Source organism: Neomonachus schauinslandi, chromosome 4, assembly GCF_002201575.2.
Source record: "Neomonachus schauinslandi chromosome 4, ASM220157v2, whole genome shotgun sequence".
NCBI lineage: Eukaryota > Metazoa > Chordata > Mammalia > Carnivora > Phocidae > Neomonachus > Neomonachus schauinslandi.
The window spans coordinates 431,282-448,079 of NC_058406.1; the positions used below are offsets into that span (position 1 = coordinate 431,282).

Genomic DNA, 16,798 nt, shown 5'->3' on the forward strand with positions numbered 1-16,798 from the left:
TTTTCAGGCTAGAATTCTAGAATCAGCCAAACCGCCGACCAAGTCACAGGACACAATACAGATGTCTGCTGATACGCAAGGGCTCACAGTCTCTGTGCTGCTTCCTGGGCTGACGGCCTGGTGTCAGAGCTGTGACAGGGCACTGACGACGGCCCCCATCCCCATGGGCGTCACCGGGGTCGGGGAGGAAGTCCACTGAGACACCTGAAGTGAAAGCAAGTGCAGCCAAGCTTCTCAGACGTCTCACAGTCAGTTTAGTGGATCGTACATGGTGGTAACAAAATAGAATGTATCTGAGATTATTGCACTTAGGAAGGCTAAGTATAGCTTTTGAAATCTTTCAGTTGTGTGTGTGTGTGTGTGTTTACATACCAGGTCGTGATATCAAATGTATTTCTTATTTTGAGTTTTTGTCAAAAAAATCGAAAAGCCACCAATTTTAAGATATGACAATAAATCGTATTGTCAAAAGAATCATCTAAGAGGGCTAAAACTGCCTCTGGGAAAAGTGGTGTGGTTATTTTTCATCAGCACTACTGAATTACTAAACTAGTTAGGCATACACAGGCATAGCTTCTAAAATAAGTTTTAGAGCCAGACAGACTTGTAGCTGAATCATGAATGGCTTTTTACCTACATGACAGCAGGCAAGGTCCCCTCTGGAAGCTGATCGTAGGTTTGCTGGGAAATGAAGTCACTCCTGTAAGGAACCCAGCACAACACCTGTGGTGCAGGGAATCCACTCACACACATCAATTAGTCCTTATTCTACCCTCTAGCTCCCGTGCGCCCTTTCTCGGAAAAACATTCCATGAGGGGCACCTGGTGGCTCAGTCAGTTGAGCATCCGACTCTTGGTTTCAGCTCAGGTCATGATCTCAGGGTCATGGGATCGAGGCCCTGCACTCAGTGGGGAGTCTGCTTGAGATTCTCTCCCTTTGCCCCTCCACCCCGTCATTCTCTCTCTAATAAGTAAATCTTTAAAAAAACAAAAGAGGGGCGCCTGGGTGACTCAGTCGTTAAGCGTCTGCCTTCGGCTCAAGTCATGATCCCAGGGTGCTGGGATCGAGCCCCGCATCCGGCTCCCTGCTCGGCGGGAAGCCTGCTTCTCCCTCTCCCACTCCCCCTGCTTATGTTCCTGCTCTCACTATGTCTCTCTCTGTCAAATAAATATATAAAATCTTCAAAAAAAAAAAAAGAAGAAAAGAAAAATGTACTCCATGAAAAGAAGGGAGAAGACTGCGCAAGAGGAGAACGTGGTGACCCAGAAACAGGACCCAGCGGGTGGGGCCCAGGGCAGTCCAGACAGGGGACAGCAGGAGAATCATTTGAGAAACTGAACCAAACCGTGACTTTTTAAATTCTATCAGCAAGTCTGGGGCTGAATTTTGATAGATAAAAAAAACCAAACATGCAAAAACAAAACAGGAAAACAAACAGTTGTATGAGAAAGGAAGTGTGATCTTGCTGAGCCCAGAGGCCATGGCGGGCCGCACCCGGGGGCACAGGAGTCCTCTGCAGAAGCTGCAGGCACCACCTCTGTGACGGACTCCACTGGCTGAGGCAGAGCTGCTGTTTTGTTATTAGCTTTGCATCAACTTCACATGGAGCTACAATCTTACTTGGCTGGAAAGTTAAAAAATAAAAATTTAACTGTAAATACAAAGTAATGCAACCAACAGGACCAATCAAAGTGAATGGGCTCCCCTTGGAGGAGCGGAGGGGCCCAGAGCGCATCCCCCCCCCAGCCCCCCTTGTCTGGGTGCAGAGGGAAGGGCCCGTGTCTGAGCCCAGAGGACCCTGTGGTTACCGGACCCACCTCAGCTGGGACAGACGGGGGGCAGGAGACCCCTGTCCATGCGAGGGTCTTGGTGGCCTCAGAGGCCCCCTCCACCCATAGCAGATCCTGGAGGTTGGCCAGCTCTGCTCAGCAGGACTCTGGGCTGATCAGTTTCCTGCTGGACCAGACTGTCCACAGCAGTGTGAGGCCAGCCCGGGGTGGGCAAGGATGTGGGGCACACGGTGCCAGGTCACAGGGCACTCACCACATGTCCAGTTGTAGCTGAACCCTGTGTTCCCAAATTTGCTGGGACAAGTATACTCTACAATTTACACTCTACAAGATGCATGTGCTGTTAATGCCACCTGGTCTTGGCCACATTTTGGAGGTTCTCTAGGAGTTGGCACAAGCTTGTGCCCGGCCTGAGGCCTCCCCACACCTTGGCCTCAGGGAGCCCTGACAGCCCTGCCATTGCCCCCCCACATTCCCAGAGCCATGCCCCTACCCCACAGGTCACCTGGGAGTGTTCAGTGCTTCCCTCCCCTGTGCATCCAGGAGTGGTCCTCAACATACACACAGACACACATTGGCCACCCCACATCCTAAAGAGAACCCCAAGCCTCCAGACACTGTTCAGAACCCCCCCAACCCCCTGGAAGTGTCCAGGTCTCAGCCTGGACTCTAGTCCCCGCCCTAGCACTCAGCTGTCGTGTGACCCAATCCCCCTCTGGCCAGAACCCAAGTCCTACCTAAGAATCCAAACGGCCCTGAGGCTGAGGTCAGCAAGGGACAGAATTTGACGGGCGCATGGGCTGGCCTCTGGGTGTGCAGCCAGGTGGCGGGGGTGTCATCCACTGGCCCCCACCCTGAGGCTAACTCCAGACCCAGCTCTGGACTCCTCAGCCCTATCCCAGGGGCCACAGCTCAAGAGCCCTTGGAGGGCTTTTCCCACAACTCAGCCCTAGAGAGGAAGATTCCCTCCCACCCCTGCCCACCCAGGTTCCAGCTTCTCCGTGAGCCCAGCTGGCTGTAGCCAGGCCCGGGGAGCAGGCTTCTTTCTCCAGCCTCTGTCACCCTCCCCAGCCTGCATACTCCTTGGACAGCAGGGAGTGCAGCCGTTCACAGCTCACATGCTGTGTCCTGCGCATCTGCCGTAGGCAGGCCACAACCAGCCCCTCCCAGGACCCAGCATCCAGCCTCAGCATCCTCCCTTGCCTGGAGAGCCTGCCTGGCCCCTTCCTTGGCCCACTGTATGGCCAGGAATACCAAGGCCAGGAGACACTGGCTGGCACGGAGCGGCAGAGTGACAAGGCACAGGGACTGAGCTCAGAGATGCCTCCACATCGGGCCCAAGAGGCAGGGCCCCCAGCAAGTGCCCAAGAACACCCCCAGTAGCTCTGGCCCTGGCTGGGGCCCCCTCTGGCCAGAACCCAAGTCCTACACGATGCCAGCAGGGCACTCTGCCACACCCCTCCTGCCTCTGCCCTTTCACTGTGGGGGCGCCCGGGGCCTGCAGGGAAAAGGGGCTGCTCATCCCACAGGCTGGGGGGCAGGGTGGAGGCCCCATAGGGAAGAGGGAAGGGCAGTTTCTTATAGCCTGGGAGGAACTGCAGAGATAAAAATAAAAGCACATCTGCTTCCACACAATTGCCTCCTACAGTCGTGGTTGGGGCCCAGATACATCCAAGCCACAGGCAGGACGAGCTCTGCACAAAGAAGGGAGTGGGGGTCGGGCTGCCTCAGGACCAGACCCCACAGGATCAGTGACATCTGCAGCAGAGATCTCAACCGTAGTACCACCGAGGTTTGGGGCAACTCATTTCAGGTGTCGGCTGCCCTGTGCGTTATGGGGCATGTACAGCTGCATTCCCAGCCTCCGCCCACTGTGGTCAGTGGGACCCCCCCCACTGAGACAACCAAAAATGTCTCCAGATGTGGCCAGGGGCCCTACCTCCAGGGACCCCCCCAAGCTGGCACCCACCCCGGTGGAAGAAGTTGGAGCAAGGGCCCTGTGGGGCTCTGCCAGCTGCCAGCCTCCAGGAGTGTGGGTCTGTGGCTTCCTGCACAGGCCAGCCAGTCATACCTCCCGGAATCGCTACCCAGCCAAGCTCCCGACAGAGGCTCTGCTTCCAGATGGCAGATCAACTTAGCACCCCATTGTTCCTCTCAGCCGCCAGGGAAGGGTGGAGTGAGCCGCGGGGCAGCTACTGCAACAGGACTGGGAGGAGATACCGGAGCGGCTACCCGGCAGCCACGGGCACCGGCCAAGGGCAACAGCGGCAGACAGAGGCCCAGCTGAGAGGCCAGGTGGAGCGGAGGCCAGCCTTGGTACTAACAGGTCACGGTCCACTCCACCCCAGAAGGCTCCACCACTGGGCCCTGGCGCCTCTGCCCCCGCCCCACCCCCAGATGGGGAGACCAAGACCCAGGAAGGATGACTGTGACCCCAGCTGGGGGCCTCCCAGGGGCTCCCTGTGCCCTCCCAGGTGACTGGGCTGGCAGGGTGCTCTGGCTGTCCTGGTCCTCAGCCCCAACCCCAGGGGCTGCTGGGAGCCCAACTGCTGCCCCCTTGCAGCCACATGTGGAAGCAGGCCTGCACCCTCAATGGTGTCAGGTCCCCCCCCAGGTCATGGCCAGCGTCACCCTCCTCCACCACACCCAGCACCTCCGTGGGCTGTGTCCCCTGACGGGCAGGGACTCAGATCGGCCCCGTGGTTAGAACCCTGCTTACCTAGCTGGCTGGCTGCCATGCACAGGGCAGGGGCCCGCCTGGCGCACCGAAAGAACGTGGGGTGAGCAACACAATGTGGTCTGTGCCATTCCAGAGAAGCTGCTGGGTAAGCCCTGCTCCAGCCCTCCCCAAGATCTTCCTGATTTGCAGAGAACTCAACCCCACTCCCAGATACATTTCTGTGACAAGGCAAGAAATCCCCACAGCCTGCTGAGATGTGGTGTTGCCCTTAACGGGGTGGAGGGGATCGAGGGAGGACACCAGCATCACGCATGTCTCTACTGGACGGCTCAGGAAAGATGCACCGCTTTTCCTATCCTCTAAGTCAGCCGTCAGGGAGCAGGGCAGAGGCTGAGCAGCGTAGCATCTGCCACATTCATGGCACTCCGACCAAGCTCCCCTGCCTGCAGCCCAGCCCTCGCCAAGCCTGGATGCAGTGGTCCACTGGCTCATGCCAAGGCTCCAGGGTTTCTCCAGTTCCATAAACAGCACCACTTTCTCAGCCACCCCCAACCCTGCCAGAGCACACCCTCCCAGCCATCCTTTCCTGATTAGCCCCACTCAGCGTCCCATGAGGTGGCAGAGGCCAAGGAACCCAAAGGAGACCAGGGGCCCCCAGCCCTAGCGGAGCAGGACAGCTCAGAGAGCCACTTGAGGCCCAGGTCTGTGGGGACTGCAGGGCACCGTCCATCATCTCTGGGGGCAGAGCCTGCCCCCCTCCCCAGTCTTCCCCATGAGGCCCTCCCTGTCCCCTCTCACATTGTAATCATACCCCCAACTCAATCTGGGCACTCCCTAACCCCCCAGCATTGTCCCTTGGTACTTTTGCCATCAGCGTGTTTAGAGTCTGCCTCCCACAGTGGAGTCCAAGTGCCTAAAGGGCAGACCTGGGCCTCTGTTTGCAGCTGTCGTAGCATCAGACATTCATAAATAGGGAGGCTGTCGTTCCTGTGGACTTGGCACCAGGACAAGGGCCCTCTCGGGAAAGGGACCCCGATCTGCACCCCGGGGCCCTTGTGCCTCCTAGAAAACCAGAGGTTGGCACCAGCTCAATCCCAAGATAGCTCACGCTAGGCCGCAGAGGGGCCAGGTCACCCGGGGACAGCTAAGTTCCTAAACATTTATTACAGTGGGTCATCAGCAGCAACAGGGGTGGGGGAGAGGAGCACTGGACTCATTTGCCCTTCAAGTAGATCTTGGGGGTCTGCCAGCCTGCAGGGGCTTCCTTCAGGCCCGCCTTCAGCCAGATGCGCCTCAGGTCTCTCTCGAACTTGATCTGCAAGGGCACAGGAGGGACCACTGACTGGTCTGTGGCACAGTCACACATTTTCAGCCGCCTTGCCCCACCCTAGGCTGAGAGGCCCACCCCCCACACTTACCTGCTTCCGTTTCAGGCGTCCTTCCCGGACCTTCCGCCGCAGGAACCGGGTCCTCTTGACCAGTTTACGGTACTTGTGATGATTCATCTTCCGCCGGCGAATCTTCAGTACGTTTTTGCACTGCACCTGGGGTGCATCCCAGACCTCCTCCATCCCCTGCTCAGCCCCTTCCACTTGGCTAGGTGGACACTCATAGAGCTGAGATGGTGCCACGGTCCCTGGGGTCCTGGCATCTAGTCTGGGTAGGAGGTAGTGGGCAGTCAGCCAGCTCTCCAGAGGACTGATGGACATCTTCCTGGGGACCAGCATCTCCTCAAGCTCCAGCTGGAGCCCCTTGCCAGGGACGAGGGCAACTCCACTTGGGCCTGTTGGCCGTGTGCTGTAGCAAGGCCTGCCTAGGACCCCTGAGATAGGCCAGGGCCGACCGCAACCTGCAGGAAACCAGACAGCAGTTACCACCCAAGCAGCTACGCCAGGGCTGAGCACAGCCAATGCCGCCTCCCCCACTGGGGAGCAGAGCGGTCATCGCGGACCAGGACGACCCGCACCTTATCCCAGCGGGAATTCAGGCTGATGTTCTCAGGCCCGGACTTTCCCTTTTAGCTACTTGGATGTTTACAAGGAGTTTGTGTGGCCAGGCCCCCGCCTCCAGCTGCCAGGTGGGGGCCGTTGGGATTACTTACCCCACATTCCTAACCCGGTGTGCACCCTGCCCACCTGCCTTGCCCCCACGGGGCCTCTTACCTGCCCAAGGAACAGCCCTCAGCAGCTGAGACGTCAGGCGCACCAGGAACATGGTCCGCGGGTGGTGGCGGCCCCAGGCGCTCAGAGCGGCTGCAATACAGGTGCGCGTGGCGGTCACGCGGGAGTGGCCGGGGGGCGCGTGCAGCAGCCCCGGGGACGCCAGGACTCCCACAACCCATCACCCTCTCCCACCACACAGGGCTCACTCCCTCAAGCGACCAGACTGAGGCGCGAGCCCCTCGTCCGCCGCTCCGCGGCTGCGCCCCTCTGAGCAGTCGCCCACCCCTCCCCGAGCCTCAGCTCCAGCCCAGGGACCCACCACCCGGGCGGAGCCGACGCTCGAGGGCGCGGAAGGCCGGGGCTGGCGCACGGCAGCCGCGGCTCCCAGGCCCCGAGGGGGCGGTCCGCGTCCGGCCCCAGCCTCACCCGACCGCCGTCCCCCTGCAGCCGCGGCCTCGCACCGACCCTCCCCAGACCTAAGCCGGGTGACTGAAACTGACCACTCTGTCGCCCAGTTTAGGCACTTCCGGTCCGTCCCCAAACCAGCCCCCAGTCCCGCGCGCGGCCGCCCGGCGGGACCTACTCCCGGCGCCCCCTGGCGCCCTCACGGCGCCCGACTCCGCGTCGGCGCAGGTCCCGCCGGGCCCAGAAAGCAGCCGTTTCCGGCCAGAAGAGCGGCCCACCCCGCCCACAGCCCGCAGGCTCGGCCCTCCCTGACGGCGGCGAGAAAACTACATTTCCCACAATCCTAAGGGATGCCCTGGACCGCATCACGTCCCGACCAACCAGTGGCTAGCCGTCCAAGGCGGGCGGAAGTGGCGTTAGCCCAGCGGCGGAAATAGAGTTCTCGGGGCGACGGAAGAGGCCGGAGCCACTGCGTCCACGGGGGCTGGGCAGGAGTCCCGCAGGAGGCGCGGGTGGTGCGTGAACGCGGCGCGTTTGAAAGCCGACGAGCTCCCCTCCTGTGCCTGTGTGCGCGCGGAACTCCCGGAAACCACCAGCACCTCCGTCTGAGTCGGCAAGGACAGTGGACCCTCTGCCCCGCGGCCTTCCAGGAGGGGCCGCTCGCTCGGCTTCCCAAGTAGCAAGGTCTCTGAGGTGCCCGCGAGCCCCCTGGGCCCCAGGTGCTGGCCCCGCCGCGCTCACAGCCCCACCGCCCGGGCTGCGCCGACCCAGCCCCCACTCCCAGGGGCGCCCAACCCCCAGGGCCGGCGCTCCAGCTGCCCTCCCGCTAGCCGCCAGCCCGCCCGACGCACCCAGGCTGCCCCTCGGACCCATTCTGTCCTTTCCCCGACCGCCCGCCCTCCGCGCCCCCCGCGCCCCCGCAGGAAGCGGCCTTTGGCCCAGGCTCTTCAAGGCTAGCCGGCCATGGAAGAGCAGCCGCACAGGGCTCAATACAAAAGCCAACACTGTAATGAGATCAGGGCCAGCAATGCAGACAGACCACTAGAACGGGGACTGCAGGCCGTGCACAGGAACAAGCGAGCAGAACGACAAACTACACATTCTGGAACGTTCCAAATGTCCTGAGTAGAGAGAATTGTGTTTATTTAACCACGTAAAATGCATATATAGGAAACTTCTCTATTTGGGAGCTGGTGGCCTGCACTCAGCATCGCACAGATAAAAATATACGACTTTCAACACAGATCTAAATACCTTCACATTTTAAAAATCAGAATTCTCTACACAAGTTTTAAGCCGACAGAATTCAAGTTCTGAATTTTCATATATAGCTTTAACTTGTATTAAACACATGTTTATTTACAGGGCGAATAGAGAATAAGGGGCTATTAAGGCCATTTTCTCATTGTGAAACACTGCAAAATATGTACATAAGTACAACCTAATATAGGCAAAGGTTCTAAAAGTCATTTTCTTGGTTTAACGTAATCGAGTAAAGACGGCCTGTCGTTAGCACCAAGCCACACCACCAGGACGTACACATCTGCTTCCACATCAAGCTGCCACAGGGCTGCTGCCGAGGCGGGCCCTGTGCTGACACGAGTGTACGCGCCGTGCCCAGGCCGGCCTGAAGGGCACCTCGCCGGCCTCTTGAGTCCATCTCCAAATGCATCACAAGGTCCAGAGCCAACAGCCATTTCCAAAAAGAGTTGCACCACAGGGCCAGTCATGCCACGGGTGCACACCGAGGGGCAAAGGGCAGCACTCTGGGAGCCCAGCGCCTCACCTCCGATGCCTGCTGTGCCCAGGGTGATCCCGCTCATAGCGATGGCTCGTGCGCTCGTACGACCGAGAACGCTCCCTTCGCTGATCTCTATAGTAATGACTTTTTTTCTTATATTTCCCGGAACTATCTGCCCGCTCCCGTGAGCGGCTTCGAGACCGAGAGGAGCTCCGACTCCGGGACTTGTGTGGCTTCTGGGTGGGGTACTTGCAGTCCTTAGACTTCCGGTAGCTCCTCACCTTGGAGCTTTTGTAGGGAACACCTCTGTGCACCTGTCTAGGAGGGGAGTCACTCCTGCTCCGTGAACGGCTCTGCGACTTGGACCCGCCAGACGTGGAGCCGCTGTCACTTTTTCTGTGAGGAAGGACAGCACCATCAAACAGGTGACCACTCACCCCACCACCTGAGGGTCAGGAGTGACTTTCCTGTGAGGGGCAGCCACACCACCAATAGCCACCCTGGGGAAAATATCCCTTGCCAGGTGCAGCACCCCCCTGGCCCCCCATGAGCCCTGAGCAGCACACACCTCCTCTTAGGAGAAGCAGATCGTGATGGGGACCTTGAGTAGCTCTGCTCACGACTCCCACTCCTACTTCGACTCCCTCGCCCCTTTGGCAAGCTGAGAACAAATGGTGGGAGCAGTTACAGGCTTCAAGTCTCTCCAGCCAACCCCAAAGGCCAGCTGGGGCGCTTGGGTACTCACCCATTCACCGGGCTGTCAGCCTTAACTTTCTTCACGCCCTCCATTTTCCTCTTGGCGTTCTTCACAGAGAGCGGGGAAGGCTTGTTTCCTTTACCTTCTTTAGGGGATTCTGCTAGAATCAAATACAAGAAATTAAAACCTCACCACCAAGAAAACTGTTCTGAGAAAAAACACATTAGCAGAGCAAGGCAATACCACTTCTATGGGATTTACGGAGACTCCCTGTTCCCGGCCTGGGACTCAGAACCTAAACATGCACCCGAAAGACACAGAAAAGCCACCTGTCTCACTTGCCTTCCTTGAGGGACTGGGGATGTGCATCATGCTTAGTTCTAACATGACCCAAAAAACACAATCTACTACCCTAGATTTATAAAATTTTCATCAGAAGACAAGCTAATTAGGTGAGCTGGGTTAAAAAAAAAAAAAAAAAAAAAGGCATTTTGAAAAGCTTGTCCACGTCCCTCACTAATGAAAATATAAAAACAATGGGTGCCTAGCTGGCTCAGTTGGTGGAGTATGCAATTCTTGATCTCAGGGTTTTAAGTTTGAGCTCCACACTGGGTGTAGAGACTACTTAAAATATTGGGGCACCTGGGTGGTTCAGTCGGTTAAGTGTCTGCCTTCAGCTAGGGTCATGATCTCGGGGATCCTGGTATCAAGCCCCATGTTGGGCTCCCTGCTTAGCGGGGAATCTGCTTCTCCCTCTCCCTCCGCCTCTCCTCCCCACCCCACTCGTGCACACTCGCGCGCGTGCTCTCTCTCGAATAAATAAAATCTTAGGGAAAGAAAACAAAAAAACGATGAAAACTCCTTTAGGAGTGACCTTCTCACTTCAAAAATCAACCAATGTCCGCTGGGGACCCTGGTGCCTGCAGAGAGCTCAGGCCAGCAGCAGACACAGTTCCAAGAGAAATCTGGAGAAAAGGAGGGCCACACACCCTCACACTCACCCAGCTTGGGGGCAGGTGAGAACCCTGAAGTGCTGTCCAGAACCTGGGTGCCAGCAGGCAGCAGGCCCTTAGCTTGTGCCTTGGCCTCTTCAATGGCGTGCCTTCTCTTCTCGACTTCATTTTCAAGGTGTGTAAGATCAACCTATGGGAGTCAGAATCCAAAGAAATTCAAGACCAGATGTTTCTGGTTAAACACAAATGCATATATTACATGAAAAAACATAGAACCTTTTTCCGAGTATAAAGCTGCAGGATTTTTAAGCAGATTTCCTGAATTTCGTCTTCAGTTGCTCCAAACAAAAGAAACCAATGGGGACGATTGGGCAAAGGGATCTGTAAACACAAATGCCATCACTGTTAATACTTTTTTTGGCCAACAAGATTCTTAGGGCAATAAAAAACAAGCCTTGCTGGTCACCAAGAGACAGGCTTTTCATTGGCATCGATGAGCATAATCTGAAGAACACTACGCGGAAGTTTACTGGAGGCTGGAGAAAGAATCAGACCAGGATCCCCTGTGGTGGCGCAACACTGACCTCCAGTGTCCGGGCAGCAAGATAAATGCAGGCACAGGCGATGCTCTCGGGCTGGAACCTCACGAAGACATCTGTGCGAAGGCTGTCATTCATGTAATTCCTGAAAACCAAATGCAGGAAAGACTGCAACGCTCCGGGCATCCCCAGGATACCCGTGTGCATCATCTAGATACGATCACTACTCTACGCAGTCTACTCCTAGGCTTAGAGCTACACAGTCCTGTGAGGCTCAGGATTCCTGGAGAGACATTCTAGCTGCTTTTTGTGAGTACAGGAAAACAGGGAAATTACTGGAAAAAAAATCTAAAAAGCTGGCTGAATGTCAGACAACACATGTTGCTATGAAAGAGAACCGACTTTAACTTTACTTTTCCCTCAACTTCTGGCTGTTCTCGTGCAAAGCACAATGCCTCAGAGAGAAAATGTCTACTGCAGTGGTTGAAATGTACTTGATGAAAGAAATCTAAATGCTCAAAATCCATAGTGCAGAGAAACATGCAAACTCAAATGAATGGGCTGAGCAGGCAGCCTGCGAGGGCTCTTCTGAGACAAGCCGTCCTCTTGCATCCCTTTTCCTCGAAGAGGTGCTCAGGGCCTGGCCCTTCTCCTTCCATGAGGGAGTCCACTTGGAAAGGGAAAACACCCCTGGGCGCATGGGAACATCATGCAGAGGAAGGCTCAATGCCCAAAGGGAAGTCCTCTTCTCAGGCATAGCAAAGAACCGTTTCCAAATTGTCCCATCTCAATAACGAGTCTTAAAATGAACATTCATAAAATCAGACAAAAGCAACAAAACACTACAAGTTTCATCATAATCAATACATTTAAAAAGCATTATTGTACTTCAAAAAATATAAAAATACAAAACATTTGCATTTTTTAAAAGTTTAAGGGTTTTAAAATTGGCTACATTTTCAACATTTTCCTTGAGATATTATTTGTCTAGGATTTAATAGACCAAAATCAGGATCTCATATTCACATATCTCATCAATATTGCAAAAACAGATTCCATGAGAAAACAGTCAAATAAATGATACATTTGCTGCTCCTAACATACCCCACTATGGCAACCCCTGAGAGTCAGGCCACACCCACAGGGTAGCCACATCCTGCTGTGTGATTTCACTGATACACCCCCGCCCCAACCCTCTTAACTTTGCCTGAAACCCTGGAGAAGGTGACAACACAAACCCACTCAGACTTCTCAGTGATCTATTCAACATAGGCCAACTAGTGGCACCTGGCTCTGGAAGCTCTTGCTCCAGGCCTCAAGAGATAATCAAGGAAAAGACCTACATGATGGCCCCAAGGCCATGGGTCTCAGAGCATTGCAAGCGAACAGTTCAAACATGTCATAAACATAAACATCAGTAACTTTTTTGGTTCTAATAAATTTTCAGTACTCAAATAGTGATGCCATTTATCTATTAACTTTTAAATCCCAAAAGCAAAACAAATGAAGTCCTTGAAATGTGTATTTAAACGTATTGCTTATCTAAGTTACAATATAAAAAGTGTCCATGAAATAATTTAAAGATGCACACCTTTTACTAGAACGTGTCAACACTTAGCTGCTGAAGAGCAACTTTAGGACTTCCGGGAAGACTGGCCCAAGCCCGTACTGAAGTGTGAGTCCCCGTCAGCCAATTCGTACAGCTTTCCACAGAAATGTTTTTAGGACACAGGTACTGCATCTTTATTGCACACGTACAGCAGTTTTAAAGGGACAAGATTCAAGTCAAGACAGTGAACTCTCATCAATACAATTACCAAGCACGACAGGGTTAACAAGCAGCGCCACCGTCAGAGAACCACAGCAGCAGTTGGCCAGCACTATACTACCGTGCGCATACCACCATCTAGAGCCGGCCTTCGGTGGAGAGCCTGCGCTGGATTGGCTGAGGACGGCCGCTGTCCCTGCACCAAAGCGCTTGGACAGTAGAGGAGAAGTCTTAGTCACTTACCCTCAGAGGCTACCCTTCGATTGAAAGAGTACAGAAAAGAAAAGTCAAAATAGGTTCTCTATTAGATAGGGCATAGCACCAGACAATTCAGGCAGCAAAAATACGACCCTTACAGACTTAACTCCGTGGAAAAAAATTCACAAAGCACCCAGCACTATTACTTCAGGCTTCATTTCTAACATATGCATTGTTAAAATCAGTCCCAAAGAAAATTTATCCGAACCCTCCTTCTCCCACAGGATCCTCTCTAGTAAGAGGCAGTTAGGAGCAACTTCCAAGGAGACATAAAACCACTACATCGACGCTGGCACCTGGGGGAAAGATCCCGATGTGCCAAGTCACCAGCCCTCAAAGGGAAGCCCAGTGAATGCTCTCCTGGAAGGCCGGGGGAGCGTGTGGGCCACCTTACCGTTACACTAGTGCCTGATATTTTGGGAGGCTGGTTAGAATCTACACAGCAGGAACACTGGGCACTGAGACAACTCCAGCCCACAACCAAGTCATGGGACTGACTACCCACTGCCCAAGTGCCTCAAATCAACATATGCCTGCACTGCCCTTGCTGGTCTCATAAAACAAGGAAGGTCAACTCACCATGAGGTCTGGACCAGGTGCTGGTTACGCTCACACTCTAACACCTGAAGGTACATAACGATTATCTGGAAGATACAGGTCAGCCAGTTATTACCAAGAACCCCAAGAACCCAAAATTCAGATCTTGAGAGCATCCATGCAGTAAATATGAGCCTCATGCTAGATCCCAGGGGTGGCTCCTGGTCATATGCCCGGTGCACAGCTCAGCTGGAGGGGAGCTTTTGCTGAGAGGACCCGCTACCTGCTTTCGAACCCAGGCTGCACCCACAGCAAAGGCAGCTGCATTTTTCATGGCCATCACAAGGCTGATTCTCATTCTCATCTTCGACATAGTTTCCACCAGTGAGATAAGCTTGTCCTAACCATCTCTGTACCCTAGTCACCACTTTACACAAAACATGGTGTGAAAATACTTTCAGCAAATGAAGAAAAAGTCTAAAGTCTATGGTAACTTATCAAAAATTTGAATTAATGCCAGAAAGTCAAACAAGCAAGAGAGAAAAGATATGAAGAAACCCACCAATAAAAAGGGAATAAAGGAAAGGTGCAGATTGCAATCTTTTTTTTTTTTTTTTTTAAGTTTATGTGTCACATAAAAGGTTCCCGTGGTACTGTATGGCAGCCATGCTCAACTGTCATGCTCTGCAAAGCTGCTTTAGTTCATTTCCAAATAAAGGGTTCAGAATCCTTCCAATTCCCCACTAGAGAAAATAAAGCTATCACTAAAACAACTTTACAAAATAAGCTGTTGAGGAAAAAAAACATAAACTAACAGATTCCATTTTTACAAATTCACTATTTTTTTTTGAAAGCCCAAACTTAAAAAATAACCGTTCCAAAACTCCTGAAAACATAAAATTAACAGGTAGTATAAAGACAACTAACAAATAAATTACTTTCAGACTTTAGATATAAACTGGAAAAACAAGTCAGGAACACATTTACTCTTCTTCAGAGTTTTCAATCTTGGTGAGAACAGAGCAGTCGGGTGGGCTCCTGTGGCAGCTGGGCCACATACCCACCTTGTGAGGGTGCTTCACGTGGACACAGAAACCCAGCTCTTTGAGAACTCGTCTTTCTGCCTTTATAATCTGATTCTTTAAGTTAACATAATCTTGATCCAACAGCAGAGGCACAGGTTTCCTACACAGACAAAGCACACGTCCACATAAGGGTCAAATAAAACAACGTCTTTCAAATCCCAATTACCTCCAAATGGTGAAAATCCACTGTAAACACTGCAATATAGATGTAGCCTTTAACAAAACCAGAGAATCTTCCTCAAACCCCAGTGCTACCCTGCTTATCCCTTCTCAACAATATTCTCTTTTCCTTCCAAACAGTTCTCTGATGTACAATGAACACACGGCGGAAGGTTTCAAAATCTCATCACACAAGTACTAACCGCACATTACCCGGTTCAAGACAAAAGTGCATGCGTTATGGGTGAATGGAAAACCAAAGAACCAATGGCAGTAGAACATTTAAACAGCCTGAGGCTCTATTTTCCAAAGGACCGTCCACCTGAGGAGCATAAAGTCTGGGTTGTCCAGGCAGTGGTTCTCAACCAGGGACAATTTTGCTATCCCAGGGCCAGCTCTGGGGACGGTTTTGGCTGTCACAACTGAGAGATGAACCGTTAGCATCTAGTTTGTAGAGGCCAGGGATACTGCTCAATATCCTACAATGCACAAGACAGTCCTCACAACAAAGAATCATCCAGCCCAAAATGTCAACAGTGCGAAGACTGCGAACCCAGCTCTAGGACATTCAGCGACAGGCATGGGCCAACAGAGAGACCAATGTGGACAAAACCATAGCCACAGTTCCCTGCCCTTTTTACTGTGGTTCCTTCACTCATTAAACAGCATCTGTTGGGTACCTCCTGGGCAGCAGGCCCTCTCCTGGACACGGCGAAACACCTCACACCCTGAGTTTTGTTTCAGAAACGTCTGTGGAACTTAACCATAAAAACAAGGAGACTCACTTTTTCTCTCTCAGATGCCGAAGGCGATGAAACACATTGATGACATCCCGGATCCGTCTTGGAGCCTCCTCTATTTTGGAGGCCAGGTGAACACAAGCCATTGACACATGCTGAAATGCAAGCATTGCAACACACGCATGTGTTCCTTCCACTCATCACGGTCTCCATCGGCTCAAGAGGAGCAATGAAGAGCGAGGAGCAAAGAGCAGGGGCACCAAGGAAAAAGCCGCTGTGGGGAAACCACTCTCCGTCCAGGGGGCTAGGATCCCAACCCCTCAAGTACAGCACTCCAAGCCCCAAAACAACAAACCCGGGTTTCCCCTCCACGTATTTCTGCGGGAGGGAAATACGCCAAAACCCTTACCTCCATGGAATGCTTCACAAAAGACTTGGTGTAGAAAAACCGCTGGAACAGCACCTGCCCGGTAGCCATAGCCACCTGGAGAAGAGAAACGTTCGCATCACTTCCAAAGGCACAATTTGCAGTTAAGTCTCTTGCTTCGCGCAACTGACACAGACCCAGACACTAAAACGTTCTGCAAGCCCACAAAGGCTCTTCGCGTCCCGCCGCCTCGTCCCCCTCATCGCCCCGGAAGGACAGCAGCGGTGAAACGCGGGGCCGGGGTCGGCGCTGGACCCGGCCCCGCCGCCAACAAAGGGCCCGGCCGCGTCCCCCGGCGCCGGCGCGGCGGTTACCTCGGCCCGAGGCTCGCGGCCGCGCCCTCACCTGCGGCAGGCGGAGCAGGATGCCGGCCGCCTGGATGAGCTCGCAGCCCACCACGCGGAGGTCGGTCTCCGTATCGGTGTCGAGGCCACTCGACATGGACGGCGTGAAGCGCAGCTTGTCGTCAGGCAGGAGGCAGTTCTCCAAAGTGATGAGCACCCCGGAGTACAGCCGGTCCCCGATCAACATCCCCTGCGACCCGGGGGTTGCGCTCCCCGAGCCCGGGGCACAGGCCGCTGCGGCGGGAGCCGCCGGCCCCGGAGCGCCGGCAGCTACCGTCGCCGCCGCCGCCGCCATTTTGTGCCGCCGACTCCCTTTCGGGCTCCTTCCCGGCAGGGCGGCTCCTCGCGACGCACTACGTCCGCGACCGCCCCGCCCCTCCACGTGTCATTGGTTCGGTCTGCGGGCGACTCGGCGCCGCCTTGCCGCGATTGGCTGGGCGACCTACCCGTCAGCGTTGCGGCCGTCGTCGACGCCGTAGCCCAGCGCGGGCGGGGGCGGGCTCGTTACCCAG

At 54.3% G+C, this 16,798-nt stretch overlaps 2 protein-coding genes across 7 annotated transcripts; both read right to left on the reverse strand.

Moving 5' to 3' along the window:
* Positions 1–5,610: 5,610 nt before the first annotated feature.
* AURKAIP1 (aurora kinase A interacting protein 1) lies at positions 5,611–7,341 on the reverse strand. Of its 3 annotated transcripts, none has more exons than XM_021683340.1 (4): positions 7,217–7,341; positions 6,634–6,723; positions 5,890–6,320; positions 5,611–5,786 (listed from the first exon to the last, which is right to left on the reverse strand). In XM_021683340.1, the coding sequence occupies exons 2-4, from the start codon at positions 6,683–6,685 to the stop codon at positions 5,685–5,687; spliced, it is 585 nt and encodes a 194-aa protein (XP_021539015.1). In that variant the 5' UTR covers positions 6,686–6,723; positions 7,217–7,341; the 3' UTR covers positions 5,611–5,684. The 3 variants fall into 3 exon arrangements, with proteins under 3 accessions (XP_021539015.1, XP_021539013.1, XP_021539014.1); XM_021683338.1 differs by having other exon boundaries at positions 7,134–7,341; XM_021683339.1 differs by having other exon boundaries at positions 7,060–7,341.
* Positions 7,342–8,141: 800 nt separating this feature from the next.
* On the reverse strand, positions 8,142–16,589 carry CCNL2 (cyclin L2). Of its 4 annotated transcripts, none has more exons than XM_021683986.1 (11): positions 16,288–16,589; positions 15,925–15,999; positions 15,561–15,670; positions 14,596–14,716; positions 13,574–13,638; positions 11,014–11,113; positions 10,706–10,810; positions 10,478–10,619; positions 9,525–9,633; positions 9,348–9,440; positions 8,142–9,175 (listed from the first exon to the last, which is right to left on the reverse strand). In XM_021683986.1, exons 1-11 carry the CDS (start codon positions 16,579–16,581, stop codon positions 8,821–8,823), a joined length of 1,569 nt encoding a protein of 522 aa, XP_021539661.1. In that variant the 5' UTR covers positions 16,582–16,589; the 3' UTR covers positions 8,142–8,820. The 4 variants fall into 4 exon arrangements, 3 of the variants coding, with proteins under 3 accessions (XP_021539661.1, XP_021539660.1, XP_021539662.1); XM_021683985.1 differs by having other exon boundaries at positions 9,525–9,636; XM_021683987.1 differs by lacking the exon at positions 16,288–16,589 and adding an exon at positions 16,257–16,275 and having other exon boundaries at positions 9,525–9,636.
* Between the last annotated feature and the right edge of the window lie 209 nt (positions 16,590–16,798).

Excerpts from the sequence above, each read along its gene's own strand:
- CCNL2 (XM_021683985.1), bottom strand. The coding sequence starts at position 16,581 with ATGGCGGCGGCGGCGGCGACGGTAGCTGCCGGCGCTCCGGGGCCGGCG. Across the intron at positions 9,637-10,477 it reads CTCACCTGCCCCCAAGCTGG|CAGAATCCCCTAAAGAAGGT; the intron begins GTGAGTGTGAGG and ends ATTTGATTCTAG. Across the intron at positions 9,176-9,347 it reads TCTGCTTCTCCTAAGAGGAG|AAAAAGTGACAGCGGCTCCA; the intron begins GTGTGTGCTGCT and ends CCTTCCTCACAG.
- AURKAIP1 (XM_021683340.1), bottom strand. The coding sequence starts at position 6,685 with ATGTTCCTGGTGCGCCTGACGTCTCAGCTGCTGAGGGCTGTTCCTTGG. Across the intron at positions 6,321-6,633 it reads GAGGGCTGTTCCTTGGGCAG|GTTGCGGTCGGCCCTGGCCT; the intron begins GTAAGAGGCCCC and ends GGTTTCCTGCAG. Across the intron at positions 5,787-5,889 it reads GACGCCTGAAACGGAAGCAG|ATCAAGTTCGAGAGAGACCT; the intron begins GTAAGTGTGGGG and ends GTGCCCTTGCAG.